Here is an 18,933-nt window from a genome sequence, read left to right as displayed (position 1 = left end):
AGGCACTCAATGTTAGTTCGGTTTGATACAATGTTCTGGATGTTTCTGACTCCACTATGGTTTTGGATATAATTCATAATAAAAGTGAAAAAAAAAATAATGAAAGCAGTGTTTGCAGCACTCATGCGGATACAATGTCCTTAAAATCTTTGTGGGTAGAAAGCTCTTTTCAAGCAGGTTTTCGAAAACAGCCGGAGTGGTGCATTACCAATTGTCCATAGTAGATTCCTTGCTGTAAAACTTATAATTCTCAGGCCGATACAGTACAGTGTGCTCCGGCAGAGAGCACTTTTAACCCATGATTGGACACGCGTTTGACGCGCTAGCTTTACCCCTTATTCAGTAAGGGGTAATAGCACGTCAAAAACGCATGTCCAATCCCCCCCCCCTCCCGAACCTAATAGGGCCATCAACATGCAAATGCATGTTGATGGCCCTATTAGTCATTCCCGCGCGCATCGGAAAGCAAAATGTGCAGCCAAGCCGCACATTTTACTTTCATAAATTAGCGCCTACCCAAAGGTAGGCGTTAATTTCTCCGGGCACTGGGAAAGTGCATAGAAAAGCAGTAAAAACTGCTTTTCTGTGCACCCTCCGACTTAATATCATGGCGATATTAAGTCGGAGATCCTGAAAGTTAAAGTAAAAAAAGTAAAACAACAACAAAAAAAAAATTTGAAATCGGCCATTGCTTGAAAACCAGACGCTCAATTTTGCCGGCGTCCAGTTTCCAAACCCGTGCTGTCAGCGGGTTTGAGAACTGACGCCGGCAAAATTGAGCGTTGGCTGTCAAACCCGCTGAAGCCGCCACTCCTGTCCAAAAAGAGGTGCTAGGGACGTGCTAGTGTTCCTAGCGCTTCTTTTTGCCGCAGGCCCTCATTTGAATACAGAATTGCACGCGCAGGAGAGTGGCCTGTGTGTGCCTCGCCCGCTCTCCCGTGACTTTTACTGTATTGGCCCCATCTGTGAGCAAAGCTCCAGTAGATTTATTTTATTTATTTATTTAAAAACTCTTCTATACTGCCGTTTAGATAACCATCACAAATGTTTACAAAAAGGCACGTTAACGAAAAATGAGTGGTATAGATTACAAATTAACCATGTGCCATCATAGAACTAACAATTTAGTGTCAAAAACTGTGTGTCAGTTAAGCTTATTAATGCTAGATTGATGGAGTAGGAACGTTCTTCGCGATTCCAAAGGCCCTGCATCTTGTACTAGAGGTGAGCCCCCGCCTCAGTGTAGAAGCATCTGTGGTTAGGATCAGCTGGTGTGAGGGCAACCCTCTTCCAATATGTTTCTTTATAGAAACCAGTTTATGACCTGTGCCACTGAGTTATTTGAACTCATGTTGATAGTGGTTAAAGGAATTGGCATCACTGACTTTTTAGGCCCAACTGCAAGCGGCACATGTAGAGTCTTTTTAAGGGAACTACATGTATGGCAGCTGCCATATAACTGAGTATCACTAGAAGAGAGCAAACTGTCATTGATTTGCTTTGTAGAAATCCTTCCCCTATGATGTGAAGTTTTAAAGAGAGTCTTTTCATGAGAGAAATAAGCCTTGGATCTGATGAAGTTTATTTGTGCTCCTATGAATTGGAGTTATTTATTTAAAATCTTTTCTATACTGTCGCTAAGTTATATACCATCGCAACGGTTTACATGTAGGCACATATTTAATGTAGGTAAATGTGTACTATAGTACATTCTAACAGGTGCCATCAAAGGTTCGGTTACAATATATCATTAGACAAAATAATTTTTAGAGAAGTGGGTCATGACAGAGTTTACCGAAGGTATTTTCACGGGTAAATTTATCATACATGGTGTTATCAATATGCTTATTGTGATGTGTAGTTCATGGACTACTCTACTGTACCGTCCTAAGTACTGTGTGTCGGTGTTTATCTGCTTATTCCTGAATAATTTCTATTCTCCCGTCTCTTTGTAAAATGCTTGTTTAAAAAGCCATGTTTTTAAACTTTTCTTAAATGCCTTGAGATCACTTTGTAATCTGATCTCTGGAGGCATTGTGTTCCATATTGTGGGTCCTGCCAATGATAAGGCCCTTTCCCTCACTTGGGTTAGTCTTGCTGTTTTTACTGAAGGAATGGTTAGGAGTGCTTTATTTGCTGATCCAAGGTTTCTGTGTGGGACGTGTACACTTAATGCTGTGTTTAGCCAGTCTGATTTCTCATCATGAATTAATTTATGGATGGTACATGGGGTTTTGTATTTAATTCTGTGTTCAATCGGTAACCAATGTAGTTCCGCTAGGGTTTCGGTTATATGGTCCCTCCTCCTTTTTCCGGTTAGTATTCTAGCTGTTCTGAAGTGGTCTTAATTTATTTTTATTTATTTATTTTAAGTTTTTCTATACCGGCATTCGCGATGGGTATCGCATCATGTCGGTTTACAATTAACAAGTGAAGAGGTAACAAGAGGTCATAAATAACAATAAATAACAAATTATAAACATAGTAGTAATAGTAAACAATATACAAGTGAAAGTTAAGGGTTGCAGTTACAATAAAACAAGGTATTTTATTTATTTAGTTTCTTTTACTATACCGATGCTCAAGACTAGGTCTTATCGTACCGGTTTACAATGTAACTGAGGGGAAACCAATTAACATCAAGGTAGAAAGTAAAGTTACTTTAACAGGGAGCATAAAACCTGGGCAATGGAAGACAGTACAGAGTTTAAACTAAGAAACGATTAGAGAGAGATAAATATATAAATAGTAATAGTATAGTAAAGGTAGTAATATAACTTGGAACAGAGAAAAGAAGCTGGGGTTTTTTAACTAGATACATATGATACATATATGCCTATCAATGCATTTGAAGTAATAACGAATTGCCCTAATGCTGTGGAGTTAATTGCTATGTTAAGGTAAAGTCAGAGTGATTAGTCAAAGACTGATTAAGGTTCAGTTTAGGTCAGGAAATGCTTTCATAAAAAGCCACGTTTTTTTTTGTTTTTAATGTTGTATTTGGTAGTCCTAGCAGCAGGGCAGTACAGTAATCCGTGCTGGAGAAAATTAGTGCCTGTAGAATTGTTCGGAAGTCCTTTTGAGTTAGTAGTGGTTTTAGTTTTCTGAGTACCATGAGTTTTGCATATCCTTTCTTTACTTTTAGTGATATGTGCTGTTTTAGATTGATTTCAGGGTCCATTATTATTCCAAGGTTACGTACTTTTCTAGCTAGTTCAATTTTCTGGTTATCTTTGAGGTTTATTGAGGTTTGGCTGATTTCAGTATTTTTCCGTTCTAGGTGTAGAAATTCTGTTTTATCAATATTAATTACAAGTTCCATTTGGGTTAGTAGCTGTTTTATAATGCTTAGGTACATGTTAGCTAGATTTAATGTTTTCTCTATTGTGTCATCTATAGGTAGAATTAGTTGGATATCATCAGCATAAATGTAATGTATAATTCCTAGTCCTGCCAGTAAGTGGCATAATGGCAGCATGTATATGTTAAAAAGGGTCGCAGACAGGGCTGATCCCTGCGGAACTCCTGTTTTGAGATTGATTTTTTCTGATAATGTGTTATTGATCTGAACTTGGAAAAAGCTGTTTTTTAGATATGAACTGACCCAGTTTAATGTTTTGCCTTGTAGTCAGATTTCTTCTAGTCTATTTAGTAGTATTTTATGGTTAACTGTGTCTAAGGCTGCCGATAGCAGTAAACACTATATTCTAATAATGTTCGACCTATCAAAACCTCTTAGAATGTTATCTGTTAGAGAGAGGAGCAATGTCTCTGTGCTGTAGTGTTTTCGAAATCCATGTTGAGATGAATCAGTATGTTATTGTCATCCAGGTGTTCAGCTAGCTGTTTCTGTACTGTTTTCTCAATTAGTTTAGCTAATAAGGGAAGATTTGATACTGGCCTGTAATTATTCAGGATAAGGGGATCATTGTTTTTTTTCTTAATGATTGGTTTTATCATTGCTCCTTTCAGTATATCTGGCATTGTTCCTTCTTCAAGGGATAGGTTTATGATTTTAGTCAGTGTGTGGGTGACTGTTAGCTGATTTCTTAAGTTCAATTGTTGGTATTGCGTCAATTTTGTGTGGGGCGGGGTTTACATTTTTTAGCATTTGTTCCACTTCCATTTCAGATATCTCAGTGAATGATGTCCATTGGTTGACATCTCTTTTTTGCATTTTGATTTCTTGGTTGGCAGCGTTTGGAAGTTTGTCTCTTAATTTAGTAATTTTGTCACTGAAAAATTTGGCGATTTCATTACATTTTGCTTCTGGTAGGTTTTGTGGTGATTGTTGCTCGTCACTGGTAAGGTTTGAAACTATTGAGAATAGTGTTCTTGGATTGTTCGCAAACTTTTCTATTTTATTGCTGAAATATTCTCTCTTAGCATTGAGTATTAAATGTTTGTAAAAAGCTAGATGTTTTCTGTATTTGGTTAGGTTATCTGTTTTGTGTTTTCGCCATCTTTTTTCTATTGATCTGAGAGTCCTTTTTGCATCTTTTACTTTTACATTATGCCAGGGGTTATTTTGTCTTGCTTCTTTTTCATGTATTGATTTGATGGGGTTTATTTCGTCAGCTATTTTTTTGGTTGTTTCTAACCATGTTTCTGTGGCAGAACTACAGTTGTTTTAGTCAATATCAGTTAGTTTTTCCTCTAGTTTGTCGTTTAGTTTTTCAGTATTAAAAGGTGGTCTGTATTTAAATTCTATGGGTTTATGATTTTGTTTGAATTTAGGTTTAAGGAATTTTACATCGGAATGAATACCATGGAATTTGTGTGTATTCAGTTTTACAGTGTTCTAAACAGTTGTGGTTGATGAAGGTGAGATCCAGTGAATGTCCAGCTTTATGTGTTGGTTTGTTAGTTATTAGTGAGAAGCCTAATGCTGTCATAGCGTCTAATAGTGTTTGGCAAGCATTTGTTAAAGGGTGGGCGTCCATGTGAAGATTAAAATCTCCTAGCACTATGGTTGGTTTAGAGATGTTTAAGTGTGTGGTAAGGAACTCAATTAGTTATTGCGTTGGTTTGAACATCGATTTTTCATAGTTGATGAGAAACCCAAATCCTCTAGGCAGTGAACTGTCACCTCTGAATGTGCATGTAATGCGTGTTCATCTGGAGCCACTATTAATCAATCATCAAGGTAAGGAAAGAGGCATATCCCAATACGATAGAGATGCCACAGCCACTGGTAGACATTTTGTGAAGACTCTTGGGCAGATGAGAGTCTTACTGGCATCATTTTGTATTGGTATGAATTTGTTCAACTCTGAAACAGAGGTAGCGCCAACAGGTGGTACCTGAGATTGCAGAAAAATCTAAAATATGATCTGCTCTACTGCTTCTTGTGATCTTTGCCCCAGTGATAGTTGAGAAGCATCTTCCTCAGGAATCAAATTTGGTCTGGATCAAAACCTGGAGGTCTTGTAATGGGAGTAATTGAGCTGATTGATTCTGGGGCTTGAAGGCTGAGGTTAGCATCGATCTGGGAGCATGGGTAGCAGGGAGAACATAACATAAGAAAATGCCATACTGGGTCAGACCAAGGGTCCATCAAGCCCAGCATCCTGTTTCCAACAGTGGCCAATCCAGGCCATAAGAACCTGGCAAGTACCCAAAAACTAAAGTCTATTCCATGTTACCATTGCTAATGGCAGTGGCTATTCACTAAGTGAACTTAATAGCAGGTAATGGACTTCTCCTCCAAGAACTTATCCAATCCTTTTTTAAACACAGCTATACTAACTGCACTAACCACATCCTCTGGCAACAAATTCCAGAGTTTAATTGTGCGTTGAGTAAAAAAGAACTTTCTCCGATTAGTTTTAAATGTGCCCCATGCTAACTTCATGGAGTGCCCCCTAGTCTTTCTACTTTTCAATATATTTATAAATGATCTGGAAAGAAATACGAGTGAGATAATCAAATTTGCAGATGACACAAAATTGTTCAGAGTAGTTAAATCACAAGCAGATTGTGATAAATTGCAGGAAGACCTTGTGAGACTGGAAAATTGGGCATCCAAATGGGATATGAAATTTAATGTGGATAAGTGCAAGGTTATGCATATAGGGAAAAGTAACCCATGCTATAATTACACAATGTTGGGTTCCATATTAGATGCTACAACCCAAGAAAGAGATCTAGGCGTCATAGTGGATAACACATTGAAATCGTCAGTTCAGTGTGCTGCGGCAGTCAAAAAAGCAAACAAACAATGTTGGGAATTATTAGAAAGGGAATGGTGTATAAAACGGAAAATGTCATAATGCCTCTGTATTGCTCCATGGTGAGACTGCACCTTGAATACTGTGTACAATTCTGGTCGCCGCATCTCAAAAAAGATATAATTGCGATGGAGAAGGTACAGAGAAGGGCTATCAAAATGATAAGGGGAATGGAACAACTCCCCTATGAGGAAAGACTAAAGAGGTTAGGACTTTTCAGCTTGGAGAAGAGACGACTGAGGGGGGATATGATAGAGGTGTTTAAAATCATGAGAGGTCTAGAACGGGTAGATGTGAATCTGTTATTTACTCTTTCGGATAGTAGAAAGACTAGGGGGCACTCCATGAAGTTAGCATGGGGCACATTTAAAACTAATCGGAGAAAGTTCTTTTTTACTCAACGCACAATTAAACTCTGGAATTTGTTGCCAGAGGATGTGGTTAGTGCAGTTAGTATAGCTGTGTTTAAAAAAGGATTGGATAAGTTCTTGGAGGAGAAGTCCATTACCTGCTATTAAGTTCACTTAGTGAATAGCCACTGCCATTAGCAATGGTAACATGGAATAGACTTTAGTTTTTGGGTACTTGCCAGGTTCTTATGGCCTGGATTGGCCACTGTTGGAAACAGGATGCTGGGCTTGATGGACCCTTGGTCTGACCCAGTATGGCATTTTCTTATGTTCTTACTATCTGAAAGAGTAAATAACAGATTCACATCTACCCGTTCTAGACCTCTCATGATTTTAAAATCTCTATCATATCCCCCCTCAGCTGTCTCTTCTCCAAGCTGAAAAGTCCTAACCTCTTTAGACTTTCCTCATAGGGGAGTTGTTCCATTCCCCTTATTGGGTTAAATGCCTGATAGGTACTTGTGGATAACTTGGGTGGAGTCAATGCTGCTTGTAAAATATCAGATTCCATATCCTTTTGTGGGAGATGGATTGGCTGACGCTTACCCAATTGGGAAGAGGTCGGTTGAGCTGGAAGGTCAATGTGATGTGTCTGTGATCCTTTGACTTTCATACTGCTTGTCTCTTGCCAACTTGGAGACAAATGACACCTGCATAGTTTTGCATGGTGCCATCTTGTCATGTGGCGCCCTGTGTGTGCCATTGCAGAAAAATCTCCCTGTGACATAGAGGGCGTGCCATGGGATTTTGAAGTGCCACAGGAGAAGCAGTTTTTCTGTGCATCGGGCTTGCACTTTTGCACAGCATGTGCCGTTGTCCTGGCACTTTGTTTCAGCGCTTGCTTCTTTTTCTGTGTCATGGTGCTCTGAGGAGGGCGCAACGCTTTCTGCACCGGAAGCCTACCTGATGATTCAGAAGGCTCATTGCGCCATTTCTTGGGGACTGAGTCATCCTTGTCAGTCAGGGAGATATGGGAGGATTTTCTCTTCTCTCCTCTGTATTCCAGCTGCTGCCAGAGGTGCTGCTACCTGTTGGGGGCTCGGTCTCCATCCAGAATCAGGTTATTTTCTTTACTCTGTCACTGAGTCTTGAGGACATGCAGCCACTATCCCTATAATTAGCCTGGTCATGATCTGGGCCTAGGTATATGTAGCAATAATTATGGCCATCCATGATGGACGTTATATGTCCACATGAGCAAGATTTGAAGCCAGATGGTCGAGAGGCCATGGTAGCACTGAAGAGTGCTTTTGGTGGTTCTCTAATAGTGATGAAATTAGAATAAGAACCAAGTGATGAGAAAGTGAATCTCCTGCATCCGTGCGCAATGTGGATGAAAACAAATCTGAAGTTCTGGAACCTACAATCACATGGGAATGCACAAGCACACTCTGTGTACAAAAACTAAGACCGAGAGAAAGCTCCATGCTCTGCCGCCAGATGACGTCACCCATTCAGCATGGCTAATTCAGCCTGCTTATCAATAGAAAAAAAATTTCTCACAAAAGGAAAAAAACTACCTCTGGAAGAAGCTGGAAAAACAGCAGCAAAGTGTGTTGTATCCTTTCACCAAGCCAGAAATGAAGTCTGACCAGGGACAATACAGAACACTAAAACCTGAGGCTTGTCCTTGATATTGTATTTTCTGTAACTTGTAATTTTATTATGCATTTTTTCCCCTCTTTTCTTATCCTTTATTCTAATCATTCTATAATTTATTTTGGTAACATATGTAAAATTGTCATGCCAATAAGGTTTGCTGAATGAAAACTAAAGGATCAGCCAACCACCCACCTACGTTAAGGACTACCCGACAGAGTCACCCCCCACACCCTCTAATCCAGAGCTTTCCAAAGTGTGTGTCTGGACACATTAGTGTGTCGCCTGTAGTGTGGAGGTGTGTCGCCTGGTCCACAGGGCCGGCGGAAGCAGGGAACTATAGCAGGAAGATCGGCGGGCAGTGGTGGAGCTTACATCACCACGGCCCGAAGAAAAGGGTCACGTTCACTCCTTCCTGCCTGTGCAGCCCTGGAAGAAAAACGTTGCCGGAGCCGCGTGGGCAGGAAGGAGGAGGAGCATCTGCTGCATACAGAAGAAGAGCAGCATTAATGGGCCGTTGCGGATCCCACGTCGCGACGGCCCGAGAAGAGGAGGAAACCCGATAGCAGGGCCGCTGCAGATCCCATGTCACGGCCAGGGAAGATCAAGGCCTCTGAAGAGCCCATCCTTTGGCAACCCGTGCAGAGGGACAGCATGTGCCAGTGAGAGTCTGTGCTTGAGCAAGAGAGCATGTAGGAGTGAGAGAGCCTGTGTGTGTGAGAGTGAGACAGCATGTGCACGAGAGAGACAGTATGTATGTATGTATGTATGTATGTATGAGAGAGAGGCATGTGAGAGTGAGAGCTGTGGATGTGTGAGATTGCATGTGAGTGAGAGCCTGTGTGTGTGAGAATGTGTGAGATAGCGTGTGAGAATGAGAACCTGATTGTGTGTTTGAGGGAAGACAGATGGAGAGAAAAGAAATAGAAAAAAAGACCCTGTAAAAGGAATTGGCAAAAAAACAAGAAAGGAAAGGTGGAAAAAAAAGCCTGTGACCAACCAATTAGAAAACTAAGATCAGACAGCAAAGGTAAAAAAAAAATTACTTTTTAGTGATTGGCACATGTAATCTTTGGGAATGTGCAAGAGTAGCACTTTCTCTATGCCGATCTCACAATGTACGAGATCAGCATGGAGGAAGTGGAAGCCTGCAAATATTTATTATGAGATAGGTTGTGTTGTGAAACATTTTATTTATGTACATATTTAAGGAAACATACATAAATTGTTGAAATACATTTTGTTCGTTTAACCTTTAACTTCTGGTTTGCTGGTAGACTGAATTACTGTGTCACGAAATTATGTTTGTCTAAAAAGTGTGTCACCAACATGAAAAGTTTGGAAAGCTCTGCTCTAATCCATCCCCACCTATTTTCTCTCCATGCCTTCCCCCCACCACTCACCATGCCCCCCCAACCCCAACCATCTACTCAATCCCCAAGGACAGTCCCCATCCCACTAGGCTAAGCTCATCTCCCCCCCCCCCCCCCAACCACTAACACCTATTTCTCTAAACTTCCCACCTGCCTACCCACTATCTTTTTATACTCTCCTAACCCTCACCAACTCACAATTGGTCCTCAAAATTTGCTATCAGAAAACGACAAATTATTAGAATGAAAACACTTTCAATAACTTGCAAGGTGAGAAAAATAACTGTACAGATGGTGGCTGTTATGAGTTTCTGGACTCAGCAATCAGAATAAGATCACTGCAGCCCAAGTAGAAGTTGTGGCTACTAGTACATAAAGCAGACTAGCAGCACGAGGGAAATAGTGAGAATGCGAGGTGAAAGCATGGCGGCTTTCTAGGAGCTTGAAGAGGAGAAAGGAGAGCTTGCAAGAACCCGATTCTAACTGGAATCTTGGCAGGAAATTAGACAACACCAGATTTTTTTTGAGTCAAAAGGACTGGAAGAGAAGAAAGCAAACAGAGAGAAATAAGAGGGCAAACCAGAACATATCCAATAAGGGTTCAGCTACTTTCAAACAATGTCCAAAAAGAAAAAGAGCTATGCAACACGTAGAGAATATAACTAGGCAATGATTCTAAGATAACACAAGGTGGCAGAGTAAAAAAATATTCACATGCACTGCGGCGGCAGGCAAGTGTGGGTGGGATAAGCAAGTGGATTAGCGGGGACTACAGAGTCCCTCTGCCCTGTGTGCTGGGTATAATACTAGTACAGGCTTTAGCTTATCAATAGCCCCAAGCTCTGTGTATGGCGCTGGGTTATTAGTGGTGTGCTGTTCTCATGGTGTAACGTTACCCTGGTGTCAGAACTAGGTGACGGCAGATACAACTAACAGCTTGCAGTAAAGTTCCCACCTGGGCTGCAGCTACTCAAACGTTCTCCGGTTTACAAGTGGCCATGGCCTGGATCCCTGCTCCTACCACCAAGAAGGTGCAGGCTGAAGCTGCTGCCAAATGCAGAAGCAGCTGCAGGAGAAGGAAAAGCTGCACTGGTGGGCCCAGAAGAGGGCAGCTGCTGCCTCCACCACTTATCCCTCAGCCTCCCGCAACAACCCTCCGGCATCAGTGGCTGCTAGATCAGAGCCACACAAAGTGCACAGCGGAGGCTTGGGTAGGCAGCTTCCCAAGCACAGGCAGGGAATAGAGCAGAACTCCATCCCCCAAATCAGGCTTTTAACTTGCTCTTCTTCCTGTTTCCAGTGCCTGTGCTTCTCGCACAGTTCACATTAATCAGCTGACTGATCCGCAAGGGCAGAAATCGGAAGACATGCCAACACTGGAGATAGGAAGAAAAGCAACTTGGAGGTGCCGGTTTGTCATTGGTGCTAGGCCAGGAAGCAGAGCGGATGGGAAATACCTGAAATTGGGGTGGCAAGCAACACATTTTAGAAGCCCCAGCATCAAATTTAACAAAAATAGAAGTTACATAAGAAATGCCATGCTGGCTCAGATCAAAGATTCATCAAGCCCATCCTGTCTCAGAGTGGCCAATCCCAAAAAGTAGATCCAGTTTCTTGCTGCTCGCTCCGTGCGACAAGTGCTGGGTCTCCCTGAGTCACCAGGTTAATAACTAGGTATGTCCAAACCCTCTGGCAACAAATTCCAAGTTCTTTAGGTTCAAAGTAATATCCTGATGACTAATGCAACCCTCCTAAAACCCAAATGTTTTATGAGATGCCTTCCATGTTTTCCCCTAACTGCAACCAATCTGAGGCCCAAGTCTCCATTCCATTTTTTCTGAGAGTGCTTTCAAATCAAACTTTGAGTCTTCCAGATCTTAGCCTTTTCAAATTGTAACCATGTTCACTGTAACAAATATTTTTCCTGAAAACTTATTTTGACTGGATTCGCTAGATTGACTTTTGTGCTTACAATCAAGTGGTCAAAGCACACCCCTCCAATATATAAAGGATGCAGAATAGATGAAACCTGTCCAAATGATCATAGTAAAGTTTATTAACATTTCAAAATCTAAGCAAGGCTTTCACTTAGGGTTTTACCAGAGTTTACTATCTCCAGATCATAAGCACCACACAACAGGGTCGGTGTCTTACGCGATTCTCTACAGCACTGCACACAAAAATGAGGAGGAGGAGGAAGAGGATTTCATGCCATTTAAAATGCTAGGCTAGACAGACTAGACTATTAGTATTACGGCCCAGAGACAAACCAAACAGTCATGGACTAAAACGTGACCATCTGAAGACAAGTTTTACGCCAACAGAAAATCTGAGAGCAATGAATCTTAATAAAATGTCATATTTCAAGGGTGTAAACCTGGGGTCCCCAAACTTTTCAAGGGCTACAAAGAACGTTTAAAGGGCCAGGGTGAGTCCCCTCACTGAGTTTGCTGAGCTAGAGGGGAGAGAAGGATGAGGAGGATGGGGAAAGCCCCCCCCCCTAGAGTTGTTTGCTGGGAAAGGTCTGAGTTGAGACCATGTCCGGCCTTTGCAGGAATTTAAAATGCTGGGGAAAGGGCGGAAGCAGGGGCAGAGTTTCCAGGGTGCAGGGCTGTGGCAGATATAGTGTCGGTATTATTTCTAGATTTCTCCAGAAGTTGTCAATACTACCATACCCCCAAAAGAAACCTTGCGCCTTGCTTTCTTGCCTTCCCCAATAATTGTCCTCTTAGGAGGAGTGGATGGCCTGTTTGCCTGCATAGTGCACTCTTGCTCCCTTCTCCCCTCACACCTTCTCTCTCTCCTTTCCTCTCTTGCAACATGCCCAGCTCGTGATATGATCAAAATCAACCCCCAATTGAGGGAAAGACACCAACTTGGAATCTAGGTTACAGGGAGGATTTTTACACTGTGCACCTTCAAAGCTGGCATCTTTAGAGGGCAATGCCCATGCCCTTCACCCAGCTCCAAAGAGATGGCAGCACAATGGGACATTCCAGGAAATACCATCTTTACCTGGCTGTCCACTGTAACCGCACAGCTCAGTACCACCAGTGCCTTCCTCCCCATTGCCTGCACTGCCCTCTACAATGGCAGAAAACTACTGATGGCCACACCTCAGCCTCTCTCCTCATCAGCCCAAGTGGCTCCGCCATGTAAGCAGCGCTAACTCCAGCAATGAAGGAGGCAACCAATCAGTGCTGGCCTTGTACTGGTATGCCCCACCCCCTAGTTTCAACTCAGCTCGTGGCAGTGGCAGACACCCTCCTGTTACCACCACTGCAGGCCAAATCAAGCTCCTTCTGTTGGTGATGATGAAATTCAGCTGAAAGCTACAGCCAGCCCTTGGGTCATAGTTTGGGGACTCCTGGTCTAAAAGCCATGAATGTTATTGAAAAGGCCTACTGCCCAGAAAACAAATGAACATGGGATGCATTTTAAGCTACTGCATGAAAGCTATCACAAAATAAGCCTGCAGCTTAAACTGACAGAATAATATTTATCATCGCTCATTTGCATCATTTAAGATTATGCAAAGTTATAAAACCTTTTCGTTTCTTACACCACTTCAAACTATGTCAGATCGTTCAGGAACAGAATCAAAACTATGATTTATAATTTACTGAGTCCTAATAAGTTTACACACACACAAAAAAAAATTAGATCTGCCCCAGACTCAAATGTACAAAATAATAAGTACATCTATGACCATAGTCAAGTCTTGTGTGGCTGGCACTTCATCTAACTTCCTTTCCTACTTAACCTCCAAAAATATAAGTTACGTTTATTAAAAGGAGGGAGGGGAGGCAAAGAAACCCAAGGAAGGGAAACGGAAGTAAATGGATGGAAAAATCTGAAAAGGCTAGTCAAGAAAAAACCAGGACAAGAATTTCTCCCAATCAGAAGAATGTTACTCTGGTTATTTTATTGCGTTTAACTATTACAGAGTTTAAACTGTAACATTTTTCAGACACGTTACAGAGCACCAGTAATCCCTTTCTTGGGGCGAGGTGGACCCTTCCAATAAAAACGTATAGAGAACCGATAAATAACTACAGGTAAAGCCGATGTTCCTAAAACATGATAAAAAGAGACTTAGCATTAGCAACCAATATCTTAATATGCTTTTAAAGACATGGCTTTAAGAAGTTAACCGCTACAGATACTTAACTGAATCTCCGTGTAACAAGTCATATTACCTGCGGAAAAATTTACTTAAAGGAGGGAAGCTACAAGCAGAACCAAAGCTGTATGTATACAGCTTTCAAAAAATACGTATTTATATATATACCTATTTAATACATTATATATTAGATTGTGCGGTAGATCTTTAATAGCTAAAAAAAATTGACCAGGATCCTATAGAGCCTATTAGATCAGCGCTAACAACGTGCAATGTCCCAGAAGTAGAGCAACGTTTCCAACAGTTTAAATACATCTAAGTGACAAATAATAGCATATCTTAATAAGTTATCATGTTTCCTGTTGATTTCCCAACACCACAGTATTTATAAATAAAGTCAGTGAGTTTAGGAGGGAAGCCACACGACCGAGCTCAGGGTCCTCTCTTCCCAGTTAGTTACAAATCCCGCCGAAAAAATAACCAGAAATATCATCAGAAAACAAAACCAATAAAGAGAAAATTAGAAATATGGAACACTTACCACCTTTCATCTTTTACTTAAGCTCCTCACGCTTCAGGGTGGTTTAACTTTTAAAGACCAGGAAGGACAAGTTCCAGGCCAAGTCGATGGAATTTATAGAGTTTAGGTAGCTGTACTTATTTTTTATTATAAAATATAATATTCGATATTTGATATTAAACTGTACGGAGGTAGAGAGGGAAGAAAAAAAGCGAGGGATAGCCACCTAAGACGAAATAAAATAGCCCAGCACAAGCCACGCCCCTACTACCTCCAAATTCTGGTCCTCGCGCTCCGCCCCGCGCACTTTTTTAAATTTAACCCGGGCTGTGAATGGTTAGTTTAGACAACGGAGAGGCGGGGCTGAGGGGGAAAAGGGGCCGGGAAAGGTGGGAGTGGGACGGTCAGACAGAATAGGCGAAGGGGAGGTCGTTAGAATTTGGAGCGCTTGACGCTATTGGTGGCGGCTGGATACGAATTCGAAACACGCGTGCTTGTGGATTGGCTCGTTTGCACACGGAGAGGCGCCCTTTAAAAAAAAAAAAAAAAAGCCGGAGTCTGAACTGGGAATAGACAGTCTGTTCTATTGGTGGCCGTAGCTGTCCTTACAAGGAATCACAGTGAAGTTATACCCACTACTCCCCAGCCTACTTTGTAGCTGTAAAAAGCTCTTTTTTTTCCATAGTCACTTGAAATGGTTTGGATTTGGCCTATAATGAAATATTGCTATAAGAAGCCCAACGAGCTTTTGAGCGGCGTGACCCTCGCACGGTAAAGTGAAATTTTTCCTGCGCAGCCGCAGTGCCGTGTCCCAGCTAGCTAGGGCATTGGTTGGAACTTTTAGCGGTCAATTACGTCAGAGGGCTTGTTCCTACCGTCCCAGCGTTTCAAATAATTCAGAAGTTCGCGGTGGTAGTTTATTAAACCAAATAACTGTTAGTTTATTGGTGGGAGTAGGACGGTTTGTTTAGTAGCCTTCCTTACAGATGTTGCATCTACGAGGGGTTAAGAGAGGAGACCCAGAGACCCAGAAACTAAAACGCTTTGGTTTTAGTGATCCTCAGGAGGAATATGTTAAAACAGCAGTATAAGCAGTAAATTCAAATCTGTATCTGTTCACTGTAAACGTTATTTTCTTTTCTCACTGCCACCCTTCACTGTATGTGATTCAATCAGTGCATTATTTCTGTACTGATCTTGTATTTAAGGTAATTTAATTGGAAATCTGTGGTGCATGTTTGACACGTGCAAGGACTAGCATGGTTTAAATAAACATTTTAACATTTTACACACTAGCATGCTCTTGAGAAATATTAGCAAGGGTACAAAAATTTTTTTGCACTTTTTTTTTTCAGCACTTCAAAGTGGATTACATTCAGGTACTGTAGGTATTTCCCTATACTATAGATTATTGCAACTCCCTACTACTTGGTCTACCCAAAGCCATGATTAAACCCCTTTAACTCCTTCAGAATGCCACTGCCAGAATACTCACCAACTCACGCAAATTCGACCATATCATCCCGATCCTCAAAGATCTGCATTGGCTCCCTATCCACCACCGCATATCCTATAAAACACTCACCATTTTACATAAAACACTCCACAACCAGAACATGCACTGGTTGAAAGATACGATCCACTTCCACACCTCCAATAGACCTACCAGATCATTATATAAAGGTACCCTTTACACTCCTCCAAATCTTTTGCACCTCAAGTCTACCAAAGAGCGGGCCATATCCATAGCTGGTCCCTATGCCTGGAACTTCTTGCCACCTGAACTCAGACTGGAGCAATGTGCACAGAAATAAAAAAAAACCTCAAAACATGGTTATTCAAAGAAGCCTATCCCTAATCACATGCAACTTAATGTCCGTTGGATCATCTTCACACAACCTCACCTGCACACCCTGGATGTTTCCTGCCCATTACAATCTATTTACACATAACGTGTTGAACACCCTAGCTAAATTTTCACCTACCTCTCCCATTCACCAACCAAGACATTGACACAAGATTTGTAAATAGTTATCTACTATTATATTGTTATATTGATTATACTGTTATAACTCTACTGCTGCTGTAAAAATGCTGTCTTAGTTTTTTTAGTTATTTATGATCTCCTATGTATGCATCTATTCCTACCTCTCTATGCATCTAGCACTATCTCTCTATCCTTTGAACACTCTCTTCTCCCATTCTGCGGATCCATATTATTTTGTAACTGATTTCTCTTTCTATTTCTCCCTGTTTTTGCATTGTAAACCGGCATGATGTCTCTGATGAATGTCGGTAAAAAAAAGCCTTAAGTAAATAATTCCCCCGAGGGCTTACAGTCTAAGTTTGTATCTGAGGCAATGGAGGGTAAAGTGACTTGCCTAAGGTCACAAGGAGCAACAGTGGGACTTGAACCTGGTCTGCACTACCACTAGGCTACTCCTCCATTCCTAACTTCATATCAAACACCACATTTGATGAAACATTTTAGAGCTATATATTAGACATGTGTTATGATCAGGCTTGTGAACCCTTGGACCGACGGGAGGAAGGTATACCTTAGGAGGTGGGTCCTTAAGTTCTCCCGTCGGGTGGCGAGGCGGAACAGAAGATGGGACTGGCTGACCCTCGGCACTGAAGACTGAGACGGCCGCTGAGAGAGCGAAGAGTCGTGACATCGGAGAAGCCAACTGGGTCTTCGCCACTGGAAGCCCGCGGTCCCCCCGGGAGGACCCGTAGGGACCCGGGCTGCTGGGACTTAGGTGGACCTTTGAGAGGTCGAGGAGTCGTGAGGTCGGTGCAAGGACCGACTGGATCTTCGCCACTGGAAGCCCGTGGTCCCCCCCAGGAGGAGCCCGTAGGGACCCGGGCCGCTGGGACTTAGGTGGGCCCTTGGAGATGATGGTCCGGAAAAAGTCCGAGGTTGAGTACCAGAGGGTCGTCACTTACCAGTCCGAGGTCACACGCCGAGAGATCACCGCTTGCCAGTCCGAAGTTACACACCGAGGAATCGCCAAGAAGAAGCAGGAACCAGGAATCAAGAATCCGAAGCATCAGAAGACTCACCGAAGGAAGCAGCCTCGAACAACGATGTTGCCAAGTCGAAGAGTGAGCGGAGAAAGTCTCCCTTTATACTTCCCCTGTGCCTAGCCCATAGGAGTAGGTGCAGGCAATTAGGAGGGCGAGGGCCCTTTAAATCTAGAGAGGAGGCGCGGCCTTGCGCCTAAGGGCAGGGCAGCCATTTTGGATCCGGGAGTCTGTGCAGAGCGGCCCGACGCCGCGAGAGGAAGCCTGGCGGTGCCTCCCCTGCCATGAGCCAGCGCGGGAAGCTTCATCTGGGTGCGGGAGACGAACGGCCCCGCTACTCTGGTGCTGCCACGGCAGCCCGCGGCCGCGAAACACAACAACATGTTCTAAATGTTTATTATTGTTTTGGCTCAGGACCAATTTTTGGGTAAAGTGAGGACAGTCTTCCAGAACACTCTGCAACAACGGTTGCCGACAGCATGGTATCACTACCCACACTGTTCCCTGTGAACATAAGATATGCCATACTGGATCAGACCAAGGGTCTATCAAGCCCAGCATCCTGTCTCCAACAGTGGCCAATCCACTGTTGGAGACATTAAATAAATCCCATGCAACTAATGCCGGCAACAAGTCATATTATAAAGTTAGCCATATTATAGCTTGCTTTCTTGGTGATACTCTTCTGAATTTCTGTATTACATGCTTTGAAATCTCTATTTTTCCAAGTTTTGATATTGCTAGTCTGGATTAGCTGTGTTTGTTAATTTAAAAAGGCTGGGTATCTACAACAGTTGTTTGTTCCTTCCCACCCCTAGGGTGATTTCTTGTTAAATAGTTCATCCAAGGACTTTGGTACTTAAATCTAACAACTTTACCTATCTAATAAATTGTATATTAGTCAGTATTAACAGAATGTCTTTAATTCAGTGATATAATTGTGGTGCTTATGTCCCAAGGCCTGACTTTTGGAGACTTAAGAGAAGTCCAATTTGCTTTTAGCTGTCTATAATGAAAAAGCAGTTGACATATCTGAAAAAGGAATTGCTCAAGTTTCAGAAAACCTTCTCTCCCTCGCAGCATCCAGACTATCTCCCCCAGCTCCCATAGAGGATTAAGAAACCCATGAATAAATGGTTTACAGTGGGCTCTGGTAGAACAAGATGTGTGACTATACGACACCCAATTTCCCTAACAGCAGCATCTTGAAAATCCAACCCCACTCCCACAGAGAAGTCAGACATCCAGGATTCATAAACCCAGGTCTACATTTGTCCTTGACTGGAAAGAGGATGCTAAGTGAGAAATTCAGAGCATTATACTATGAGGCTTTTAAACTAGAAGGCAGGAGATGGCCAGTGAATTGACGTGTTATCCCCAAGCAAGACAGGAAGTGGGAGGAGAAAATAACAAAATCAATTAGCTCAAAAAAGCAGAAAAGATGCCTAAGAAGGGCAGCAAACCTAGGGAGATGAGCTGGAAAGCTAATGATTACAAATGCTCATAGTTTGGGCAATAAAATCCCAGACCTGCAGGCCTTAATGGTGGAGGCGGACTTGGACGTTGTTGCTGTCATGGAACCATGGTTCACGGATTCTCATGATTGGGATAGAGCCATACCAGACTATAACTTGTTAAGGAAGGACAGAGA

The 18,933-nt window shown here is 42.3% G+C and overlaps 1 protein-coding gene across 1 annotated transcript in view; it reads right to left on the bottom strand.

The window, feature by feature from the left end:
* Window positions 1-14,704, bottom strand: part of CCNF (cyclin F) — a 99,367-nt gene extending 84,663 nt beyond the window's left edge. The window contains exon 1 of the mRNA XM_029577188.1: window positions 14,277-14,704. Coding sequence (XP_029433048.1) covers window positions 14,277-14,286 — 10 coding nt within the window. The 5' untranslated portion in view covers window positions 14,287-14,704. The remainder of the gene's footprint in view (window positions 1-14,276) is intronic.
* Between the last annotated feature and the right edge of the window lie 4,229 nt (window positions 14,705-18,933).

Source organism: Rhinatrema bivittatum, chromosome 14 (assembly GCF_901001135.1).
Source record: "Rhinatrema bivittatum chromosome 14, aRhiBiv1.1, whole genome shotgun sequence".
NCBI lineage: Eukaryota > Metazoa > Chordata > Amphibia > Gymnophiona > Rhinatrematidae > Rhinatrema > Rhinatrema bivittatum.
This window is presented reverse-complemented; position numbering and strand designations above follow the sequence as displayed.